The following is a 26,503-nucleotide window of genomic DNA, read 5'->3' on the forward strand; positions in this document are numbered from 1 at the left end:
AAGAAAGAAAGAGAGAATAAGTTCTGATATTGAGGTGTTTATAGTCTAATTTAAAACCTTTGAACATGAAAATATTTTAGAATTACAAAGAAATACAAGCCAGTAAAAATGAACACTGCGCAGAGTAATCATGAGTAAAGAATATATTCTTGCCAGGCGTAGTGGCTTATGCCTGTAATCCCAGCACTTAGAGAGGCGGAGGCAGGCAGATCACTTGAGGTCAGGAGTCCAAGACCAACCTTGCCAACATGGTGAAACCCTGTCTCTACTAAAAATACAAAAACTTAGCTGGGCATGGTGGCATGCACCTGTAATCCCAGCTACTCGGGAGGCTGAGGCAGGATAATCACTTGAACCCAGGAGGCAGAGGTTGCAGTGAGCCAAGATCGTGCCACTGAACTCCAGCCTGGGTGACAGGGTGAGACTCCATCTCAGGAAAAAAAAAAAAAAAGAAGAAGAAGAAGAACACATTCTTGATAAGGAAAGGCTGAGCAAAGATAGGTTAGTTCTAGAAGTTGCCCATGCCCTCTTTACTTGAGGGCTGTTATAGATCTCCTAGGGGTAACTAGTTTTGTTTTGCTGCAGAGACACCCTGCCTCTTCAGGACTGGAGATGACCATCAGTACTACAGGTGTCACACAGGAGTTGAGAGATGAAAGCCAATACCCCAAAAGACCCAAAATATACATCGACACCAAGCCATGAGGAATTTTCATGGCCTGGAAGACTCTTGGAGGATGAAAGAATGTCATAGAATCCAATTACAATGAGAATACATAACTAGAGCAGTTTGGACTCACAAAGTTCATTTAGGAGAACCTGTGCATGTATTCAATTCAAAGCCACTTATTACATTTAATACCAAAGGGTCGTTTTTATAACTTTTAACAGTTTAAATATCGTACCCAAATGTCATCATAAAATCAGGGCAATTCCCTTGACTCAAAAGGACAAAATATTTAGAAGCTGTGGAGAGAAAAGTAGAGAACTTTGATTCAAGGGCAAAAACTGTTAATGCTTTAACTACCTAGAAAAATAACACAAAAGTTACAGGTATCACAGCCCCAGGTCACTCCTTTTAAGTATATATGCCAGAGAAAGACCTGTAAAATTCTCAGCTATTAAAACCCTAGCAATGCCTAGCAAATTTAGTACTGAATATACTAAGAACACAGAAAAATATTGGTACATATTTTTAAGAATATTGAGAGCCAAAATCCTGATATTAGAAGTGAATTAGACATGGCCTAGGCTGTCAGGTATCTCCCTGCTCAAAGAAAAGCAAGTACACAAAGTGCAGCAGTTTAATAGAGGCCAAGTTTGAAAATCCAGAAGACTCTCATCATACTCCAGGTTACAAGGTAAATTCAGGATATAAACCCAGAAAAATTAAATTTGCAAATCTCTTAAGAATGCACTATCTCAGTGAGCTATATCACCTTTTCTTAGTAAGTCCAACACAGAGTTCTTCTTCTAGCACTAAAATAGACCATTTTTTCTTCAGCTGAAGATCAGACGAGGGAGTTGACTTTCAAATGATATTTAAGAGCCAGATTATTTAAAATATACCTCTCTTTAAACCCTGGAATCACTGTCATGGCATCAAGATGCCCACACCATGAGAGGCAGGGAAACAAGGTTGAGAGAGGACAAGGAACCTCCCCCACAGCCCACAGCTTGCTCACCTGGGCCTATTCTTAGGGATAGCTACCCTAAGGTATCCTACAGGATATGGTAGACAGACTACTTAGACAGTCTCCAGTAATTCCCAACTGCCTAGTATGTCACCCCCTGCCCTGGAGTGTGGGCTAGACTAGCACCTTTCTTCTAATGAGCAGGTGACATGGCACTACTGTGATTAGGTCATTAAAGACTGGGAAGTGCTCTCTCTCTTTCCAGTATTCTCTATTGCCCTCCTGCTTGCTTGCTCTGGTGAAGCAAGCTGTCATGTTGTGAGTTCAGGAACAAATGGAGGCTCCTGGTCAACAGGTGGTGAGGAACAGAGACCTCAGTCCAACAACCATGCGAGTTATTAGAAAGCACTGTCCACTATGAGAGATGCAGAGCCACAGTACCCAGCTAAGGCTCACCCAGATTCCTGACCCACTGAAACTGGCTGATGATAATTGTTGTTTTATTCCACCAAATGTTGGGGATAGTTTTGTAATGACACAATTCCCTGTGTGAAGATTAACTATAGCCAAGATGGGAGAGATGGGAGTTTTCCTTGTACTTGGGGATGGAGTCGTCAGGAAAGAAGAGTCTACAGAGAAGTATGTGTTCAGGGCAGGTGGAGTGAAGAAAGGGAAAGATCATTGACAAAACCCAGCTTAAGAAAGACAAGGCAAACACTTGATATGGCCTAGCTTATCCAGGGGCTGCTTGTTACTCAGGGGCTGGAGTGCTGGTACAAAGAATGGGCAAGGCAGATCTCAGAGGGCTCTTCTTACACATTCGGGTATTTGGATCTTGTCCTGTTAACCACTGTTTCTCACAAGTAAGTAATATCCAGATCTCCTCAAAAGGAAAATGCCTCTGAGAACAGAGCTATGTGTCCTGGATCAGTTTAAGAAACAAATGTTTCATCAGAAAAAAACATCTTTAATCCTAGCACTTTGGAGGCCAAGGCAGGAGGATGATCACTTGATCCCAGGAGTTCAAGACCAGCCTAGACATCATGACAAAACCCTGTATCAACCAAAAAATACAGAAATTAGCCGGGCATAGTGGCATGTGCCTGTATTCTCAGCTACTTGGGAGGCTGAGGTGGGAGAATCGCTTGAGCCCAAAAGACGGAAGTTGCAGTGAGCCAAGATTGCACTGCTGCACTTCAGCCTGAATGACATAATGAGACCCTATCTCAAAAAAAAAAGAAAAGAAAAAGAAAAAGTGGCTGGGCATGGTGGCTCATGACTGTAATCGCAGCACTTTGGGAGGGGTGGGAGGATCACTTGAGGTCAGGAGTTCAAGACCAGGCTGGTCAACCTGGCAAAACCCCATCTCTACTTAAAAAAAAAAATACAAAAATTAGTCAGGCATGGTGGTGCATGCCTGTAATCCCAGCTACTCAGGAGGCTGAGGCAGGAGAATCACTTGAACCCAGGAGGTGGAGGTTGCAGTGAGCCGAGATCGTGCCATTGCACTCCAGCCTAGGTGATACAGTGAGAATCCGTCTCAAGGGAAAAAAACAAAAAGATGTAGCATGCACAGGCAAGCACTAATATTAGTATTTTTGGTATTTTACACAGTTACAAGGTATCCATTCTGGGGAACCAGGGTGTGCTTGTTAATTTATTATTATAAAAAAGGAGTAACATTTAAATTTTTTCTAGAAGTTCTCAGATACTGTTTTGAGAAATACTATTATGCTGACTGTCAGGAGAACGATCAAGATGTTTTCAGCTGAGAAATCAGATTAAGGTTCAGAAAAGATTTCTCTGACTGCAGGAATGAGGGGCAGAGGTAGGACTGGAGGCAGGAGACCTTTTGGAGGACCAGTGTCATATAACAGGAGTTGGGGCAATGAAGAATCCGGCCTCACAAGGCAGAGATGGTATTGAAGAGTGATATAAAGAGAAAATTTTATGGGCTGTGTTGTCAGGATGGATTTTTTTTTTAATTTCCCAAATTGACAGAGTGTGAGGCAGGGAACTACTCTAGGAATTAGCAAGCCCTCTCAGGAGGATATTTCAGGATATTTAAGTGAGAGCTAACACTTTAAAGCTCTCAAAACTGCTTTTTCCAGTATTGGACATTTTAAAAGTTATCACATGTACTTATGTGAGAAACCCTAGTGAATACCAACAAAAGTTAAAATGGGCCTCTCTGTCAAACCAGGCTTTTTTCTTGTCCCATTATTTCTAGTGTCAAATCATCAAGTTACCCACCAGAATTTCTGGAAAGAAATGATACTGCTCCTTCCAGAGCAAAAAACTTAAAATTTTAGTTTCCAAAGTTATAGCTAAATTGATATATTAAAATGCCACATAACATAAAAGTATTACTGAAAGTTTTCCAAACCACAAAAAAACTCTAAAAATTTTATTTAATTTTCAACTGCTATTATATGCTAAATGTTTTAAATCTCTCATTTTTGTTGAATGAAAAGTAGAAAGGAGGAAAATAAAATCAAGACATTATTAGAAGTCATAGCTGCAACTCAACTATTTCTTAACTAATTAACCAACCAACTGCAATGAAGACAATAACATTTTTAAAAGCCTTTTGAGGTTCTTCTGTGGTTCTGTTATCTAATCTGTCCCTTTCTGTTTCAATTCTCAAAAATCCAAATTGTTTCCTCAGCTCAAAAATTACTGAAATCAAATTAAGAGTTCAGTTTTCTGGTATGTTAAGTAAAGGCAAGGAAGTGAAAAGAGGGAGGTGTTTTATCTTCTCAGAGAGTAAATAGTATTAAGTGATATTCAATGCTAGGATTTTGTGTTCTTAGGTAAAATAATTAAGTCTGAAGGGCATAAAAAATAATGCACCCAGGATTCAAGCAACTACTCCTTACTATGGATTTGAAGAGGCTGGGGAGAGATCTTCCTTCAGAGTGGGAAGAGTGACCTCCTTACATTACAGGCAGGGAAGGGCTGGCCTCTCTATGTATTGAAGGTGATTCACTAAATTAGTTCAAGATTTTATAATAAGTTTTTTTTTCTTTTTCTTTTTTCTTGTTAGCAGCTACTTTTTATGGAAGGCAATAAGCTCTATCTCTATTAAGATGAAACAGAACATTTAGTGGGAGTGGTAGTATTATTATTTAAGGCTTTGTTTTATTATTGATTACTTTTAGTAGGTAGTCTGGGGAATTTTGCGACAGTTATAAAATATTAATATTTGGAGTAAAATTACCTGAAATCTTAGGCAGAATAATAAGATTAGTTAGAGTAGAAGAATAAAGTCAACTTGAAATCTATATTCCATTTACCATCTCATCTGTTAGCAAGCTGAAATTGTATCTTCTAGGTGGGGCAAGGGGTATGAACTAACACAGCTCTTTACAACTTTGTCTTTTCTGACCTGAGTGAGAATGTGTAATTACTTCCAACTAAACCAATTCATGGATCAAAACAGTTGGATGAATATAGAAGGATAATTACAATCTAAGAGGAAAAATGGTACGACATTTAACTTTCACAACATGAAATAGAACAGAAGTATATTTTAATACCTTTTACTGATTATCTTATTATGCATGAAAACATGCTCAATATAATAAATGCAGAGAAGCAAAGAGAACAAAATAAAACTCTCCTGTAATCACACCACTCAGAGATAACCACAGTTGACATTTGGGTATTTAAACGTTCACATATTCTATGCATGTATATAATCACATATGTACATTTTTGTAAAAATAGGATCATATGGTATATTTGATTTTTTTTCATTTACCACTGTTTATTGTAAACATTTACCCATGTCAATAAATATTTTTCTATAATTTCATTTTTAACATGCGGATAGTATTCTATTAATTTTTATAATTTATTCAATTTCTTATTTTTGAACATTTGGATTATCTCATTGTTTCACTATTACAGATAGTACTGCAAGATTATATTTTCATTTAAACTCCTTGTATCTTTAATTATATCATTAAAATAAATTTTAAGAAATGTCACTATTAAGATATTTCTAAATAGAAAGGTGAGAATAATCACTCTGAAATAAGTATCAGAGACATCAAGATAATAGCACAAAAAATCAAAAAATTTAAGATGCTTTGTATGTTAGCACCATAAGAACAGGTATTAAAGCCACATGCTGCACGAAGGAAAAATTATATAGTTTTTTTTTTAAAGGTGAGTTTATCTTTCTTTAGAAAAGCTTTGGGCACTTAACTTTGGATTTCAGACAGCCATTGCCATTAATAAGAAAAGGGACTAACCCGAAGGCTGAACATTTTATGGGAAGGATCAATTCCTCTAAAATATCATCCTCTTGTAAAGCTGCAAAGTAATCCTGACTTGTTAATCCTCACGATCAGGATACTATGCTTTGGCCTGGTATTTTCTAAAAGTGAATGTTAGCATTTTATATAAATATATGATATTGAATTGGTTATTTAATATCTATTTCTATGTTTATATTAGAAAACAGATAAATTATATTAGAAAACAGATTAATAGAGATATGATGTTGTTAGAACACATCATTAACATACTTTCTAGTTTGTTAAGTACACACATGATTATGGAGTCACAAAACTGTACTAGGCTGTAACAATTGCAATAACACAATTTTGAGGAATAAGGGAGTTGCTGCTGTTGCTTTTTATTTTTACTTTGGTATTATCAAACATACCCAATGTTCAAAGAGAGGAAGAATATCCAAATAATATAGAAAGGCAAAAAAAGAAAATGATGTAAAAAACTATACTAATGGCCTCCTGGTTTCCTAGTTACAAAATCCACAGATAAACAATGTTAACTATTAAAACTGTCTTATATATTTTATCAGAAACTTTTCTATGCTTACTAAAGAACACAATCTGATACCATCTTGCTTTAAAAACGAATAAAAATTAGCACTCATTCTTCACAACTTGCTTTTTTAAAATTTGTAACACATCTTAGCCATTTTCCCTGTAAAAACTTATACATCTATCTCTTTTCAATAACTGAATATCCAATTTATTAAGCCAGACTCCAATTTTTTGCCATTATAAATATTGTCATAAATAAAATTCTGACCAGTATGACATTGTGAGCTCAGCTTTGAACTCTTCTTTTTCTCTAAACACAGAAAATTATATATGCATATATTTTAAAGGACATAATTGACTGAAAAATAAGATTAAAACTCAATGGACTTGAAATGCAGCAGAAACTCAGAGCAGAATGTTTAGACCAAAAGCTTCTCTCTTGCCAGGTTCAAGGTCTAAAAATGGGCAAAGGCAATCAAGATCTCAGTTCCAAAAGGGTAAGAGGAATATAATTATCCATTACAAGGAAAGGTAAAAAAGCCAGAGGAGCATTTGATTGTCGGGACTGAAGAAAGTCTCTGCCTCTTGTGCAAGGAGGTTGACAAGCTTCTCTTGACCACTCTCTGGGCCCAGGAAGCAGAAAGACAGATACAGCCTTGGCACCAGCACCACAGCCAAGGCACCACTTGTCTCAGCAGCTAGTCTGCAAGGTCCCCAAAATCAACAAGCGCAGGAGTCTTTTGGTTCCACAAAAAGTCTCTGATGGTACTTAAGGATGGTCATTACTATACTTACAGAGTTGAGGGTATGGAAAAACAGCATGAAACAAAACTGATCTAATAAGGGCAGAAAAGGGGGAAAAGAAGCAAAATAAAAAGCATGAAAGATTAAAAAAATACAAAGCAGATGCACACGGCATCAAAGAAATGTAAATGGATTCCATTTACTGATTAAAAGACATAGTCTATTAAGTGTAAAAAGAAATAAATAAATATAATCTAGCTATATACTATTTATCACAGATATAACATAACAAAAGGATTTAGAAAAGTGTAGAATGGCCAGGTACAGAGGCTCATGCCTGTAATCCCAACACTTTGGGAGACCAAGGTGGGAGAACCACTTGATTTCAGGAGTTCTAGACCAGCCTGGCAATGTAGCAAGACCTCATCTCTACAAAAAATTTAAAAACTTATCAGGCCTGGTGGCGCACACTTTTAGATCCAGCTACTCAGGAGGCTGAGGTGGTAGGGTCTCTTGAATCCAGGAGGTTGAGTCTGCAGTGAGCTATGACAGAGCCACTGCACTCCAGCCTGGGCAATAGAGTGAGACTCTGTCTCCAAAAACAAAACAAAACAAAACTTGAAAAAAAAAAAAACCTGAGATAAACCCTGTCTGTTTGCTATTTTGTAAATATTTCCCAAATTTCACCTTTTTGCTTTTACATCTTTTGCCATGGATACATTTTAATTTTTATAAAATCAAAAGCAGGCTTTTCCTTTATGGCTTTTTGGTGTCATACTTAAAAACACCTTTCCTACCCCATTTTTAAAAAAAATTTACATATACTTGCTTCTAATAGTTTTATGATGTTTTAATGTTACATCCTTGATTCACATGGAGTATGATAAAACAGAATATATATGCATGCATACATACACAGACACACACACACACACACACACACGCATATATATAAATTGGGGGGAGTGGATACTCCAACATCATTTATTAAGTAACTAATGATGACAGTTTTGAAATGCTGCCTTTACCATATTCTAAACTTCATGTATTTAAAGTTAGACTAATTTATAGACTCCATGACTGATTCTCTATTCCTTTACCAGATTATTTTAATTACAGTAGTTTTAGAATACGCTTTAGTATCTGATAGGTCTCTACTTCCCTTTTCACTAGTCTTTTTCAAAATCAGTCTAGTAAATCTCACAGGTGTAGTTCTCTTCTTAAAGTTTTAGTTTCTTAAGTCCATTCCCTGACCCTGGCCAAACGAAAGCACTACATTAATTAAAATTATGTTAAATTTCCAGATTAATTTTAAGAGAAATTTGCAATCTAGTCTAATTAGCTGTGTCCAGCAAAGAGCAAACTTTCACTTCCTGCAATTCTAGCTTCTGAAGTAGAATTTTCTCCTACCTTCATGGTGGAGGGGTGGAGACCATAATTCTCAGAATGCACTGTCTCTAAGGCTCTCCCTTTTCTGCATTTATCCTGCAATGCACACACCTCCTTCCTTTCCCAAATGTTTATTTATAGAGAAGAATGTTATTATTATCCTCCATTTATGCCTGAGAAACTTAAGGCTCTCTGTAAGGTTAAGCCACTTGTCGAAGGTCACAGAGGTAGTAAGCAATGAAGCCAAGACATGACCCAAGTTCATTCTAATTCCATAATACGTGTCCTTAATCACTGCACTATACTGCCTTAGGAATTAGAGTGGGAATTCAAGAATTTCTAGCCAAATACCATTTATAAAAGTCTGCATTTGTAAACAAGAGAACTACAATTAATATTTTCCTCCAGAAAGAGGCAGTCTTCTCTGGAATTTGAACTGAAGACATAAAGGTTAAATTTTACACATCAGATCTTATTTTATTTTATTTTCTACAGGCCCATCAAGAATGCAAATACATCAGATTTTAAACCAAAAATGTACTAGGTAATCCCAGATACATACAGGTAAAGTTACATAAAAGAACATAAAAGGCTAAAGAGAACACCTTGAAGAATCTGTGGGAGTGAATATATTTATCAGATTCTCCTTTTCCAGCTTCCTTTGGGAGCAAAGTGCCCACAACTGGACTTTTGGGACAGGCTTCTGTCCTAGAACGGGACATAGAGGTGTTAAAGAGTGAAGCAATTTCTATTGATCCTAGAAACCTGCAGGAAAACGTGAGGAGAAGTCTGCATATTGTGTTTATAAAATAATACTCCCAAATGAAACAAACGAAAATTGATTCCCAAGAAAATGCAGATGATAAGAATGCAAATAAATGTTCATTACGAAGACTCCATGACTTTTTGTCTTTCCTCTATAGTCTTTGTTTATCCATTACTAAAACTGCATTTGGGCACAGTATTTTATCAAAAAGCTCATGCAAACATTTTTGTACAAGTCCTTGAACATCTAGTGGTTCCCCCAAAAACTTTGATGTCCTGAAAAATCTAATTATTACTGGTAACTTTAAAAGATCACAGTAATTTATTTTTGTCAAATGTGACTAAAGATTAATGGATACAATCAGGAATAATTTGGTGAAAACATATCAAATGCAGAGAAAGCAAAATTTGTTGTTAAGTGAAGCATCAAATATGATAAAAGAGCAAATTCCATGAATGAACAGCAACAATGCACAATTCATTAACCAAATGCCCATGATTATTTCACACTTCAGAGGGCCACTGATATGATCAGGAATTGTAGTAAAAGGATAAATATAGATTACCTTCAGCCATCTCTTTATAAATTTTAATTATAAACACTACCCCCAGAGGGCTACCAGCATAATAAAAGAAATACAAGCTAAAGTTTGCCCATCCTTTTTATAAATCATAATTCCACATATATAAAATAAGGCAATTATTTTAAGACCACAATTAATATGTCAAGATATATTAAAAATACATCATCTTCTTAGCTACTACTAACTGTAAAAATTAAAAACCTGATCAACTTTCAGGCTCTGGAAACTCTTAACTATTCAAAATTGTCATCCTTATCATCACCACCACAACTATTATCACCCACAATCACCTGCTAATATACTAGCTAATACCTTGATCACTATGGAATGCCCTTCACTGCCAGAAGAAAAAGTTTATTTGTTCAATAAATAGTAATAAACTGCTAAGTTGTTCCTTGAAATCAAGGCCACATCTCACTAGTCTTACTATTCTCAGAGCTGGTTCAGAACTTGATTGACAAATAGTATTGTTTTAAATAGAAAAAAAAAGACACCCAAAAACAACCTAAAGAATAATTAATAAGAACATCAATGCAATGAGTTTTTCCATAAAGTTATTAAATGAAAATAAATAAAATGGAATTTTGCCATTAAAAATCATGAATACTATATAAATGTAAAGATTGATATAAACACACTACTATTTGAAAGAAACACACTGCAAAAAAGAAATACAATCTTGTCTATTTTTTTAGAAACTATAAATATACAAAGTGCACAGAGGCAAACATAGTAAGACTTTTCAGAAGGTGAAAAAGAGTAAAAGTCACTTAGTGATTGCCTTATTATTACTGCACTTGAAGTCTTGCAATCCGACCTTTAACTCTTCCAGGGAAGCCTGGCTTTGTAACTTCATGACCCCTTATCAGCTCCAGGCCTACATTTCAACAATTTCCTCTGCTTTCATAGAATCTTGTCTCATTTTTTCTTTTCATCATTGATATCCAGTCAATTCTCCATTCCAGATTCTATGTGACTGTCTATTTTCTGTACCTCTACTCTCAGTAATACTGGACACACACACACACACACACACACATATAAATACACACATACACACATAAATGCCCCATGAGGATAATAAATTTAAATTTTCTAACAGCAAAGAAACCCCTATTTTCCTGTCATATTCTCTGCAATGACATCCCTTACTCCCACCCATAAGTAGAACATCTCACCTCATATTTGTTTAAGAGTAGCTCTTCATACTCACACAAACTCTTTATGTCTTAGAATTTACCCTTTGTTTCTGTCCCTGAGAAACAAGTCTCTTACCTTCCTGCTAAAATCAAGATACATCTCTGATATCTCTTTCCTTGTATTTTCACAAGACCTTGTTCCTTATATTTCCCTTCTGCTATTAGGTTGGTACATGACATTTAAAAGTAATGAGAAAAGCCGCAATTACTTTTGCACCAACCTAATACTTGCATATTAAGGTTCTTCTCCCCTAGCACTGACTTTTCTCCCCTGAGTCTACAGAAATATTCAGATTACTCTTATCTTTATAAAAAGAAAAGAGTAAAACTCTTTGAAAAAAATTTGAAGTGGAATTGAAAACATTCTTGAAGGCCGGGTGCGGTGGCTCACGCTTGTAATCCCAGCACTTTGGGAGGCCGAGGCGGGTGGATCACGAGGTCAGGAGATCGAGACCATCCTGGCTAACACGGTGAAACCCCGTCTCTACTAAAAACACAAAAAATTAGCCGGGCGTGTTGGCGGGCGCCTGTATTCCCAGCTACTCAGGAGGCTGAGGCAGGAGAATGGCGTGAACCCAGGAGGTGGAGGTTGCGGTGAGCCGAGATCGCGCCACTGCACTCCAGCCTGGGGGACAGAGAAAGACTCCGTCTCAAAAAAAAAAAAAGAAAACATTCTTGAAACATACTGTCTCCCTTCTTTATATCCTACCATACCATCGTTACCTCCTTTCTATTTTCTTTTTCTCTTGAAAGCCTATGCTCATGACTCTTCCTTCAGTATCGTGTATCCATTCCCCATCACCAAACCTAAGGCAGTATCTCCCAAGTGGTCTATTCAATAAAGCCCAAAGGCTTTCCCCTAGCATACCAGACCCAGCCCTGCCTTTCCACTCTTCTCCCATGTTCTCTCATATATAGCCTCAATGCTCCAAATTACAACACATGCTGTCTCCTATATACACTGATTCCATGCTGTTCCTCCTGCACATTTTCTCATACTGGAACACTCTGAGCAAGCAATGTTTGCCTGTTAAAATGTTACCTATGCCAAATAGCATGAGTAAAGTTTCCCATTCCTGACCATTCTATGTAGATATGACTACCCTCATCTTTCAGTGTCCATAATGGCCCTGAGCCTTTTAAACGGCTCACATATTCTCTATCACGTAATCTGGTCTGTGCAAACAAGCACTATAGAACTGTGGGCATCCTAACGGTTCCAACTCTATCAATCATCTTTGTACGCTCATTGTAGCACCTTGCATATCGCCATGCAGACAGCAGGCACTCAGCATATATTTGTAAAACTAAAATAAAAAGAATGGCTATATATTTTAGTACATAGCATGAAAATGCCTGCAGATACCAAGAAATACACTTTCCTGAATCCTACTGGGGAAATGATCCTCTTTGATATACAAAATTATCACCTAGTAAAGTCTAATTTCTAGGAGGAGTAGTTCCAAACAAGACCTCCATTATGTTGGGAATGTGTCCCCTCTTTCCACCTTCTTTCCCAGGCCTTCAAGGGGAAAAAAGCTGAATTCAAATTATCTATTCTCAAAAACTATTCTCAAACTGTTCTTCCTTTAGGCCTTAGTGTATCAAGGTTAATCTGGCTCAAATTATATTTCATGGTTGGAGACAGAAAATTTTACGAAAATTGGGGTCAACTTTGTAACAGAGTAGACTTCTTGTGCCTGTATTTTGAACTTGCCATTATTTAGCATTGACAAAAACGACTTAGGATGTGAGGTCTGCATGGACCGAAACCTGAGTGTGGGTCCTGTGAAATCAGTCATCTAGGGTACTTTTGTGTGTGTGTGTGTAGACCTCATTAAATTCTTTTTATTTCCATAAGGGTAGATTCTGCCAGGTACATAAAGTAACTAAATCAAGAGTGGCTGCAGTAGTAATTTAATTGATCTGAGAAGAATTATTCCATCTAATAAATCATTCCCATTCAGTGTTAAAATATAATAAATATTGAACTTTATATAGCAACCAAAATAATCCACAGTCAAAGTTCCTTGCAGCAGTATCCTACCCAATTCGAGACATCTGAGGATACCACAATGGAGTCCTTCTCCAGGACAATTGGTTCTGAAAGTCTTTTACATTCATGTTAGTAACAGCAGCTATAATACTATCTATAATTTACTATCTATAATTCTACTTTGTGTGACAAGCACCGTTCTAAGTCTCTTCATGATTAACATGTAACTCTCACAACAATCATTCAGAGAAGGTATTTTTTCCTCATTTGAAAGACAAGGAACCTTAGACAAATTAAGTGCTTTGCCCCTCGTCCCCCAACACATACACATCTGTTAAAGAAGTTAAGCCAGGATAAGTACCCAGATTTCCCCGACTCCAAATTCCACGCTAATATCCACAGGCAAAACAAACGTAGTATTTTATTAAATACAACATATCCAAGAGCATTGGTGTTCTATACTAAAATTTCTTTCATTACATGTCACGTTTCCATTTTCATCATGCCTTTCCACTAATAGAATGACTGAGACAGAACTATAGATTAGCAATATTTTCCATTATTTATTCGCATGAACTAAAGTTTTGCAAACTGCAGTCCATATTTCACTGGAAGAGATGATTTTAAGAGATACATGAACAAAGATAATGATTTTAATAAATTACTTCGGTTTAATAAATTTTTCTACCATTGACTGATATGTGATTTCAAGTGATATAAAAATGTTTTATTTTATATAAATACAAATATGTGCTTTAAAAAAAACCAGAACATCAAATTAATAAACTCATAAAATATAAAGTTTTCTTTTTAAATAAATTCATTGACGTGAAATGAGTTATATTTCATTTTAAAGTTGTGCAGTGCCTATATTTCAAAAACTGTGAAGGTGCTTCATTAAGGATGGAAAATCTGGAAACACAGAGAGAAATGTGGCCTCACTATTATAGACTGCATATTGTGTATTTACTGGGGAGAAGGGATGAAGTGTTATCCACATCAAGACTTACCTCTGAGCTGAACAATGGGAACACATGGACACATGGAGGGGAACAACACACACTGGGGCCTTTGGGGTGGGGCAGGGGGAGGGAGAGCATCAGGATAAATAGCTAATGCATGCTGAGCTTGTACCTAGGTAATGGGTTGATAGGTGCAGCAAACCACCATGGCACACGCTTACCTATGTAACAAACCTGCACATCCTGCACATGTACCCCAGAACTTAAAATTCAAAAAAAAAAAAAAAGACTTACCTCTGGTGACAGCATCTAGCGCACAGCCACTTCCTGTTGCTCCTCCTCCAATAACAAGGATATCAAATTCAGATGTATTTTGCAAAGTCAGTAGCTGAGCTTCTCTGGAAGGAGGCTCCCTGTTAACTGGTTCTGAAATGCAGTCTGCTGCTTTAACATAGGCCAGGTTCATCTGATGTAAAAGCAGATCACTTTCAGTTGTCCATTTGGAATGTCAATTTAACAAATTTTACAATATACTAAAAGGAGATTTCTAATAGAAATAAGGAATATAAGAGCTAAAGAGAGTCCACAGTCCACATAGAGTTATAGGACCAACTGCCTTGGGGGAAAACAATCCTTAAATTTCTCGGTGTATTTCTTTTCATGAATCACAACTAGCCATAGGACACCTAGTTTCAGATTCAATGTCTCAACTGCTTCATATACAGCCAAGTTCAATTATTCACAACACTGTATAGCAATTCCCAAATACCTTATCTAAGGCAATTTATAAGGGAACATAAGGAGATTTTTTTACCCAATACTAGCAATTCATTCAGATAACATTAAAGTGGTGAAGGAGGAGGAAAAAGGACTTCATGTCTTTCCACACTTTCTCAGAAGTATACATTCTTCATTCCTCAGTTCTCCTGACAAAACTATATTTTAGAGTTTGGGGGTATATAAGTTAAAGTCAGTACAATTAAAAAGAATTTATTAACAGAAGGTACTAAATAATGAGCTATGTTTAATGAGAATTATATTTTTCAGAAAAATTTAGTCAAAGACTTCCATATTAAATATTTTAATATACAACTATAGATTTTATATATTGAAAGTAATATAAATATACTATTACAGTTTGTTGGATTTTTTTGATATGGGGCTTCATTCTGTTGCCCAGCCTGGGGTGCGGTGGCACTATCACAGCTTACTGCAACCTCAACCTCCCCAGGTTCAGGTGATTCTGCCACCTCAGCCTACGGAGTACCTGGGACTACAGGTGTGCGCCACCAAGCCTAGCTAATTTTCGTATTTTTCGCAGAGATGGGGTTTCACCATGTTGCCCAGCGTGGTCTTGAACTCCTAGAATCAAGCAATCCATCTGCCTCGGCCTTCCAAAGTGCTGAGATTACAGGCATGAGCCACTGCACCCAGCCCATTATTACAGTTTTTTTTTTTTTTTTTTTTTTTTTTTTGAGACGGAGTCTTGCTCTCTCACCCAGGCTGGAGTGCAGTGGCGCGATCTCGGCTCACTGCAAGCTCCGCCTCCCAGGTTCACGCCATTCTCCCGCCTCAGCCTCTCCGAGTAGCTGGGACTACAGGCGCCCGCCACCACGCCCGGCTAATTTTTTGTATTTTTAGTAGAGATGCAGTTTCACCGTGGTCTCGATCTCCTGACCTCGTGATCCACCCACCTCGGCCTCCCAAAGTGCTGGGATTACAAGCGTGAGCCACCGCGCCCAGCCCATTATTACAGTTTTTATGAAACTTCAACAATAATATAATTAAAGGCCCTGACATAGTCCTCCTAAAAAATAATGACCTTCCATATTTCTAGTTTCTTAAAGAATGTAGCTTATCATCCTAAATCAAAAATGATCCTGGACTTTAAAAATAAGTAGTTGCCAGAAGGCAGAGTCAAAAACACAGGAAAATGGTGTCTGGTTTTTTTCCAAAATGCTAATGCTAGGTTTGTTCACTATAGCAAACAGTACTGGCCAGCATTGCTCTATTAGTATTCCACAGATATGTGACTTCCATATTCTTTTCTTCAAATCACAGCATCATTGCAATCCATGATGGTGGTGTTTTTCCCATTCTGCTGCAAAAGCCCCATATGAAGCTCTAGACCAACAGGCCAAAGCATGTGCAAGAGGAGGTAATCTCAGGTGTTACCAAGAGATTATCCTAATCACCCAAAATAAGTGATTTTTAAAATTCATTCAAATAAAGGAAACCCACTTACCCCCTGCAGTTGCATTTAATTATTATAAGGCCAATTGGATTTCTATGAAAGTAAATCTAGAAGCCATTGGGTAAACTGAAAGAAATCCAGATTAGAATCAGAAGATCCCAGCCTGGGATTTAGCACCCAGTTACCAGCAATGTAACTGTTGACTCATTATCTCTGGTTTCTTCACTTGTAAAATGGTGACAAAAACCCCTGTGATTTCTCCTTGTATCTTTGGATTATCCTCAGTCTGAGTGGAATAATAATCTGAAAGTCATTGGTAAATGACAAAGTAACCACCAGAGTTGTTTCTGTTATCACTCTTTTAAATAATTTGATCTTTTAGTCACATATAATTAGGAATTTTCAAAACATGTTTTACTAAATTTCATAAAAACAAAAACTTATTATCAGGCTGCAAATTCTGACACCAAACCACAAAAATCTTATTTTTCATATAGCTTCTTTTAATTATCTGCTAATAATCATGTCCCCATTTTTTACCTTTATGTACATTTAGTTTGTTAACTAAATAAATGTAACCAGTAGGTACTATAAAGAACATATTTCAATTATGGTCTTTGCCTTCCATCTGATGAGAAAAAAAATATGTATACATACACACACACACACACACACACACACACACACACACACACATATATATAACAAGTACATAGAAAGAATAAATGCCACACTAGAGGGAAAGAACGCCAGGCTATGGCCATTCAGATGAGGGAGGGAGAGTCTTTCATTTGAGGGTTTCAATTGCGCCAGGACAGATGGGTAGGACTTGGACATGAGACTGACAAGTGACTAAACCGCCAGAGCATTTTCACACATCAAAAAGATTGCTGACATTTTCTGCTTGGTAAGTTTTCGAGAAATACTTGAGAAATAAGTTTAAAGACCATATTATGATATAGTTCATTAGAACTTGGTAATACTAAAAGTCCTCTATTCTACTCTAAATGTGAACATTAATCTTGACTGAGTTTTCCCTTCATCAAGTTTGCTGGATCTAAAAGGCATCACTAGTGTGTGAGGATCTCATTCCGTTAACAACACTGTTTCTCCTATATTCACTCCCTCCCTTGTCCTTCTCATCACCAAGCTCTAACCTATCTCAGTCTCAACGATAATAAACACCTCTTATATATATCTCTAACAATTATCCTAAAAATTCCCGAAAGAACTGCCTCACTCCTTCCTCCTCACACTCACTCTAATCTGAATTTTCACACACACCCAATCACTACCAACAACCACAAAACTGACTAAATGCCAACTATGCCACCAAATCCAATAAATGCACAAATGATTGTTCACTCACCTGGGCATCTGGGGACAACTCTTTCTCTCTCCAGCCTCTTTGAATCACTCTCTCTTAGCTTCCTTTGTATGTCACTCTACTGCCCAAAATTAAACACCAAATTTCCTCTTAGGTCTATCCAATTCACTCTCCTCAAATCACTAAACTCAACAGAGAGAGAGAAAGAGAGAGAGAGAGAATCTTATGTACCCCATATCATCAAATATCCTTTATACCACAATAATTTCTAATTTTGTTCCACCATTCAGGAACCCAGATCTCACACTGCCTACTTGAGACCTCCATTTGGATGTCTTACATATATCTCAAAATTGGCCCAATTACTTTATCTTCTCAAACCTTTTTCTCTGTCAATGTTCCTCATCTCAGTAAGGGTGTCATTATACATGTAGTTGCTGGTGCCAGAAATGTGGAAACAACCTTGAGAGCTCCCAGTCTCTTAAGTCCTGTATCTGCTCAATCACTGAGTTTATCAATTCCACCTTCTAAAAAATTTCCATATCTAGTCACTTCATCTCCACTGCTACCTCTCAAATCAAGGTATCTTCCCTCTCCCCTATACTAACATGATATTCTCCCAAAGGCCTTCACACATTTACCCAGCCTCCTTCCATATCATTTTTCTATATTAAAACTGGAGTGATCATTTAAAAACCCAAATAATGTCATTTCCGTGCATAAAACCCTTCAAGAGCTTCCAAATGAGTATATCTTTACTCAGGTTTCCAAGAATCTTCATGGTCTTTTACAATGGATAAAATTTAAAAAAAAAAAAAAAGGCCAGGTGCAGTGGCTCACTCCCAGCACTTTGGGAGGCCGAAGCAGGAGGATCACCTGAGGTCAGGAGTTCAAGACCAGCCTGGCCAATGTGGCAAAACCCATCTCTACTAAAAATACAAAAATTAGTCGGGCATGGTGGCACACGCCTATAGTTCCAGCTACTCAGGAGGCTGAGATAGGAGAATCTCTTGAATCCAGGAGAAGGAGGCTGCAGTGAGCCAAGATCACGCCACTGCACTCCAGCCTAGGTGACAGAGAATATTCTGTCTCAAAAAAAGAAAAAGGTAGGGAGGGCAATACCAAGTGCTGGTGAGGATGCAACACAATTGAAACTCTCTTACACTGCTTATAGAAATGCAAAATTATACAGCTATTTTGGAAAACAGTTTGGGAGTGTCTTTTTTTTTTTAGATGGAGTCTCACTCTGTTGCTCAGGCTGGAGTGCAGTGGCACAATCTCGGCTCACTCTAACCTCTGCCACCCGGGTTCAAGCGATTCTCCTGCCTCAGCCTCCCGAGTAGCTGGGATTACAGGTGCCTGCCACCATGCCTGGCTAATTTTTGTAGTTTTAGCAGAGACAGGTTTCACTATCTTGGCCAGGCTGGTCTTGAACTCCTGACCTCGTGATCCACCGGCCTCGGCCTCCCAAAGTGCTGGGATTACAGGTGTGAGCCACCGTGCCTGGCCGGGAGTGTCTTATAAAGGTAAACACATACTACACAACCATGCAATCCCTCTCCTGGATAGTTACCCAAAAGAAATGAAAATCTGTGTTCACACAGAAGCCTGTAGGCAAATATTTACAATGGCTTTATTCATAATTGTCCTCAACTGGAAAAAAAAACTAAAACATCCTTCATCTGGTGAATGACTAAACAAACTGTGTATGCAATGGAATAATAAACGGAAATAAAAGAGAACAAGCTACTGCTACATACAGCAACACGAACGAACCTCAAATGCAATATGCTAAATCAGGGGTCAGCAAATTATGGTCTTCAGCCCAAATCTGGCTGCTCCCTGTTGTTGTAAACAAAGTTTCACTGGAAGATAGCCACATCCAATCATTTATGTGTTGTCCATGACTGTAATAGCAGAGCTGAATAGTTGCATCAGAGACTGTATGGACTGCAAGTCTAAAACATTTACTATCTAGCTCTTTACAGAAAAGTCTACTAATCCCTGCACTAAGCAAAAGAAGCCAGATTCAGAAGTCTACATACTACATGATTCCAGTGCTTCTGTTTATATCATGTTCTGTACAAGCAAAGCACAGAATCTAAAAACAGATCAGTGGTTGCCAGGGTCTGGGAATGGGGGTACAAGGACTGACTACAAAGGGCATGAAAGAATGGTGAGGCTGATAGGAATGTTCTACAGCTTGATCACAGTGCTCATTACATAACTGTATGTACTTATCAAAACTCATAGAATTATAAATTATAAAGGGTAAATTTTCCTGCACTTTATACTACAAATTGTATCTCAATACACTTGACTTCAAAAAAAAAATAAGTGAATTATGTAAAGAGCATTTATGTGCCAGACATTATTTTAAGGGTTTTGCTTTTTTTCTACTCATTTAATCCTCACAATAACTATATGAGTTAGGTACTACTAAGATCTGCATTTTACAGAACTATCTGAGACATACAGAAGTTAAGCAATTGGTCCATAAGTACACAGCGGGTTCATGGTAGAGCTGAAAATTGAACTTAGCCTGGCAACAGAGACTGTTAACAGTACTATACCACTCTGACACCACATATAATTTGAGAAAAAAATTTAAAAAGCATACTAAATAGTTATAATAGAGTGAGATATGACCAGCTGCCAAATCTAGAAAGTAGTTTGTTTGGTGTAGTTTTGTTTTGAAGGTTTTACTGAACAGTCCCTCCAAAATATTTTTTTAAAATATACAGCACTATTAAGGGTAATTTATTTACTTTCTGACACTACTTTTTAAAATAACATTTTATTTTTGTTTATTTTTTTCATAAAAGCTGGAAAGTGTTGCAACTGAGAAGCTAAGTACCACGTTTATTTTAGAGGCAGTAAACACAGCCTAAGGCCCTACTTATAATTATGACAGGAAAAAGACTCATTTTGGCTTCATATGGTTTTGAGTCACAAAAACACATCTGCACTCTACCTTTCCTAGAATATGTTGATTGAGGGGAAATAAAAAGGAGAAAAGCAGCAAGAATAAAACAGGTAACAACACGCTTTAAGACAAGAGGGCTTTGGGTTCCAAATCTTCCTAGACCTGCCCTCCCGTTGTTCACCCTCCTTTCTAAGGCAGTTTGATTACACAGGAATTTGGGATACAGATTTTATTGAAGGATTGATCTGGAGGTTCTAGGAGAAGCCTTGGAATGGCCACAGGCCCTATATTAACTGGGAGACCAAAACCTTGTGTCAGGGAGAGGGGGTGGTGGGAGGGAAGAAAGGAGGGGAGGGGAGAGAAGGAAGGAGGGTAGTGAAGGAAGGAGGGGAGGGGAGGGAAGGAAGGAAGGGAGGGAAGAGGAAGGGAGGGGAGGGGAAGAAACAGGAAAGAGGGAAGGGAAGGGGAGGGGAGGAAGGAGGGAAGAGGAGGGGGGAGGAGGGAAGGGAGGGAGGAAGGGAGGGAGGAAGGGAGGAAGGAAGGAAGGAAGGAAGGAAGGAAGGAAGGAAGGAAGGAAGGAAGGAAGGAAGGAAGGAAGGAAAAAATTCTATGTCCTGAGGAAACCCTGGGCCCACCATCATTTATTCATTAAACTTATTCATCCAATCAGTATTTTGTGGAGGCCTTCGAGGATTCTATAGCCCAGGGAACAAAACAAAAAGAAGCAATTATAACATTGTTTAAAAAGTGGATATAGGCATAGAAAAGAGGCTACAACAGCCACAGGAGGCACCTCTTATACAGACCCAAGAAGGCTTCTTGGAACATGTAGCTAAATCAAGTAGAGAAAAAGTAATAGGCATTAGCTGGGTGACAAAAACCAGGAAAGGAAGTGGGAAGAGCATGTGTTAAAACTAGAAGTCGCACTAGAATGTTTTCTCTGCTTAGCACACTACTTTCTTAAAAACCAAATCATACATCCAATATTTTTAAATTGCTATATTTCACATCTAAATCAGAATTTCTATCTGAGATAAATCTGCTAAAACTGAGTAGCAGCTGCCATCCTTAGGCAGGGCTTGTGCACTCTTGTTAGTCCAGGATTCCTGCTCACTGGCTTCACACTTGTACCTCATCACTGTATCCCCTATAGACACATGAGTTCACCAACCTTGGCTTAAAGACAGGAACAACTCCAGCTCTATCAAATTCAGGATCAATTCCCTAATTCAGCCATTGAAGCCAGAAGAGAGGACAGCCTAACACACAAAACAAACTGCCTTTTGCCTAGCATAATTCCAACCACAGCTCCCAAACACAAAATTTTTATCTTGGTGGAATTGGGAGAATATCTAATACGTAATAATACTTTGATGTTATTTCTATTATATTTAATTATGGGAGAAGTAGATTTTTTTCAACTTGTTAACCAATTTTCATCTATATTTTAGAAAGATAAAATTCCTTCAGCATTCTGATAGCAAACATACAGGTTTTGTCAAGAGACTCACACGAACACCTACAAAGAACTGAAAGCCAAGTTCACAATCTTTGATAGTTTACATCCCAGAGAACGTTCACCCTGAACAGGATTCAGAATGAGATCAGTTTTACTATGTCTGTATATCATTAGACTTGCAAATTAAAAAAAAAATCCTAGACACTTGCAACTTCGGGTGAGACCAAAAACAAGATCTAATAATTAGTGTCTATTTCTGAAAGAAGTGCATATTTAAGACCACAGGCAATTAACAACCAGGTTGTCCTGTAATCATGTACAGTAATAATTGGAGTATAAAGTAGGGTCTCATGCAAATCACCTCAGACTGCAACCGTCACTCTCTCCCATAATATATGATTCGATCAATGGAATCGTTAGATTTAAGAGAAACTGCTTCCTGCTTTTTGTCACTAAAAAAGACTAACCATATTTATATATTCCTAAAAGGAAAATCCAACAAGCATCTCCTCACAGTGAATCTTAAGATGTTTTAATGGCCTTTATTCACTTCCTGAATCACTTTGTGATTCTAAAAACTGACATTTTTTTTCTTGCACTTACATGAGAGTAAGCAACATTTCTCAGTGTAAACATATTCGGTGAGGGATTCATGATCACTCTGTAGATAGAGTTGCCAATGGTTACACTGTCATCTCCACTGGGGTCCACACACACAAAAAAAGAGGAGCCCATCCTTCTGGGGTAGCTGAGAATGAAGGTCTAGTTCACCTTGAAGGTACTGTCCAGATTTTAAGTGACTGTGATTCCTTTGAGAAATCACACAGAAGTTCTTTTAATAGCAATTAGAAAATATCCAAACACTTAAATTATCAAACTTTTTATAGCTAAAAATTGAGGAAAACCCCTTGGTTCTGTCTGAATATATGTACTTCAAACAAGTTAACAACATAATTGACTATATGAGCTGAGATTTGGGAGATAGGTTTTCAAATATTTTAAAAACAGAATATATGCTTGCTTTTCAACTCTGATGGCTCACTGAAAGTCAGAGGACCTGGAGAGTAAGCCTGAGGTCGGGGTAGATAGAGAAGGAAGAAGAAATAGAACCATTAGTTGCCTAGAAGCTGCCAGCTCACACCCCTAACATTAGCTCCTTAGGTGTCACTCACACTTCCCATAGAAAGGAGGAATCTTTTGACCAGTGAGGAAACCTTTAGTTATCCCTTGAGCAAGTAATTCAAAGAAGCAAAATTTGATCCCAGGTTTGACTCCAAATCTCATGTCCTCAGCTCTGCTAGGTCATCTTTGCCTATATGTATGGGTCACTTGGGCCTCTAGATGTGCCCGCCTTTCTGGCATCAGCAGTGCAGAACTGTTAATAGCAGTTAGTGAGATCAGAAGTCCTAGGGCATCTGCCTAGCCTAAAGCCAACCACATTGGGCAGTTAAGTTGTCACACAGAATTCTATGAAATAGCACTTTTTTCTTTTTTTATTTGAGACATAGTCTCACTGTGTTGCCCAGGCTGGAGTGCAGTGGCACGATCTTAGCTCCAAGGTGCAACTTTCACCTTGTGGGTTTGTGCGATTCTCCTGCCTCAGCCTCCCCAGTAGCTGGGATTACAGGTGCCCCCCACCACACCTGGCTAATTTTTGTATTTTTAGTAGAGGTGGGGTTTCGCCATGTTGGCCAAACTGGTCTTAAGCTCCTGACCTCAGGTGATCTGCCCATCTTGGCATCCTAAAGTGCTGGGATTACAAGCATGAGCCAATGCACCCAGTCAGCACTTTTTCTTAATAATCTCCCCAAAGCATCTGGAAGTAGATCCAGAAGTGAAAAAGGGCTCACTCTTTCCCCATCCCTCTCAGGTGAATAAAATGATGCCCAACTGAGCCAACCAGCTGGTTCCAAGCTTTATAATCTAGATGGCCTTCAGCTACACTTTAACCTATGTTCAAAAATAAATTTTGGCCAAATTTATAATGCATACTCATCATTTCTCTGTGAATTATTTCATCAAATATAATTTTTCTAGTTGGTACTCACTATCGTACAATTAGTTTACAGAATTACAAAACAAATAAAGTAAAATTGGAATCGCCTAACTTCTATTTAAATCATCTATTTCTAAAACTACCTAGAAGATGCTTTCCTAGCACAAACATAATTTAACTATTAAGCTGAAGGATGGGGAGTGGGGAGAGGGAAGCTAAAGGACTCTCCCCAAAGCATTTATAGAAAGTTTCCTCCGTCTACAACATCCCTAAAAAGTTTTTAAAAAGGCCTTAAAATGAATAGATAGTTGAAAATGAAATGCAAAGTCAAATCAAAATGAATGTCAATGTTGCTCAGTTAGCAACAGCCTAGCAGCTCACCAGCTGTCAACGTTAATCATAGCTCAGTCGTTGACTCACTGAGTGACCTATAGAAGTACAGTTAACCTCACTGATTTTGTATGCCAGCAACAAAATAGCATCACAAACTCCTCGAAGGCCTGATGTGAGTTATAACTCAAAGATATTGCCATGGCCCCACTTTGGGGGCTAAGTGTTAAATAAAAACCAAAATTATAAGGAAGATGATAGGATGCTCTTCAGAGAACATTTCCAGCTCTGTCTGCATAATTTTAGTGCTTTGATGAAACATGTCTCTGAAAAAACAGTTAACCATATAGAGTAGTTAAGAATAGTTTCAACTGGCCTTATCTAAAATACAGATTATTCAGAATCCTCATCAAGCTTTAGATATCAGACACATTCGCACAAATTTAGTTATATTTCTAAGAGAAAAACAGTTCTTCCAGGAATCCATGCAAAGGGTTCTAAATAAGAGAGGCAAATGAATGATACAGTCTTTGGCATAACCCTAACAATAAAATTCTCATCGAAAGAAATATAGCTCATTTGTCCACCAGATTAGAAACTAAATTCAAGACACATACGTAATGGCTAAATGCTTAACAAAACTTTTTCTCTTCTTCCAGAGAACACTCCCATATAGTGGAGTAGAAATGATCCAGTGGGGTGAGACCCCTATAGCATGGCAGACCCACTAGAATAAAGAGACATAGGTCCTTGGATAATTGCAGGAAATAGGGTCCCCACCTATCCACATTGAACTGTAATGTGAGCAACAAATAATCATGCATTATGATAAGCCACTGAGCTTTGAGGATTGGTTATTATACCAATTAGCTTACTTCAATTAATACACAAGTTTGAGATGTGCTTAGTTTTACAAACCAATATTTACAACTCGCCTACATTGCATACAGTCCATACACAATAGAGAATGGACTATGAATGGATGAGGCATCATCATTTACAAAATTAAAAATTAGGAAATAAATCCATACAGACAACACCTCAAAAGAACAGATCATCACATGCAAGCCCTAGAAAGCCATGGTGCAGAGACATTTCTACCTTCACATTTGACATAACGCTGATGGCTCTTTATGCAAACAGGTAGCTTATGACTCAACCATGAGTTCCTTCTTCCACCATCAGAAATGGCCATTTTAGTTGATTTTAACATTTAGGTGGGAACTACAGTGTTAGATATCCTATGAAGAATGTATTCACAATAGCCAAGATATGGAAACAACCTAAACGCCATTCATCAACAGATGGATGAATAAAGAAATGTAGTATATACATAAAATGGTATGTTTTTCAGCCTTAAAGAAGAAGAAGGAAGTCCTGACATTGCTGACAACATGGATAGCCCTGGAAGACATTATGCTAAGTGAAATAAGCCAGACACTGAAAGACAAATACTGTATGATCTCACTTATAGGTGAGAGTTAAAATAGTCACACTCATAGAAGCAGAGAGTAAAATAGTGGTAAGCAGAGGGTGGGCAGGCGGATGTTGAACAAGGGGTACAGAGTTTCAGTTATGCTAAAGGAAAGAATTGGGTTTTGTTTTTGTTTGTTTGTTTGTTTTGAGATGGAGTCTCACTGTGTTGCCCAGGCTGGAGTGCAATGGTGCGATCTCGGCTCACTGCAGCCTCCACCTCCCAGGTTCAAGCAATTCTCCTGTCTCAGCCTACTGAGTAGCTGGGATTATAGGCGTCCACCACCATGTCCGGCTAATTTTTGTATTTTTAGTAGAGATAGGGCTTTGCCATGTTGGCCAAGCTGGTCTCAAACTTCTGACTTCAGGTGATCCACCTGCCTCAGCCTCCCAAAGTGCTGGGATTACAGGCATGAGCCACCACACCTGGCCATCAAGGAAAGAATTTTTAAAAAGCAACATTATTCTGCCATCAACAGGTACAGGAAAAAAACAATAATAAAGACTATTTAGGAACATTCGTTTTATAGCACTTCCTAAGGTTTTTTTTAAAGAGAAAGATTGGGACTGGGCTCATGCCTGTAATCCCAGCTCTTTGGCAGGCCAAGGCGGGTGGATCACCCTAGGTCAGGCGTTCAAGACCAGCCTGGCCAACATGGCGAAACCCCGTCTCTACTAAAAATTACAAAAATTAGCTGGCCATGGTGGCGGGCGACTGTAATCCCAGCT

At 37.9% G+C, this 26,503-nt stretch overlaps 1 protein-coding gene across 6 annotated transcripts in view; it reads right to left on the bottom strand.

Moving 5' to 3' along the window:
- GPD2 (glycerol-3-phosphate dehydrogenase 2) overlaps positions 1-26,503 on the bottom strand; it is a 165,790-nt gene that overhangs the window by 74,012 nt on the left and 65,275 nt on the right. For 5 of the 6 annotated variants that reach the window (XM_058441852.1, XM_032755671.2, XM_032755668.2 and 2 more), the window contains one exon: positions 14,364-14,535. In XM_058441852.1, coding sequence (XP_058297835.1) covers positions 14,364-14,535 — 172 coding nt within the window. Of the gene's footprint in view, positions 1-14,363; positions 14,536-17,632; positions 17,773-26,503 lie in introns of all 6 variants that reach the window. The other variant, XM_032755670.2, reaches the window with a different exon arrangement.

The sequence above is a fragment of the Hylobates moloch genome, unplaced genomic scaffold (assembly GCF_009828535.3).
Source record: "Hylobates moloch isolate HMO894 unplaced genomic scaffold, HMol_V3 SCAFFOLD_1, whole genome shotgun sequence".
NCBI lineage: Eukaryota > Metazoa > Chordata > Mammalia > Primates > Hylobatidae > Hylobates > Hylobates moloch.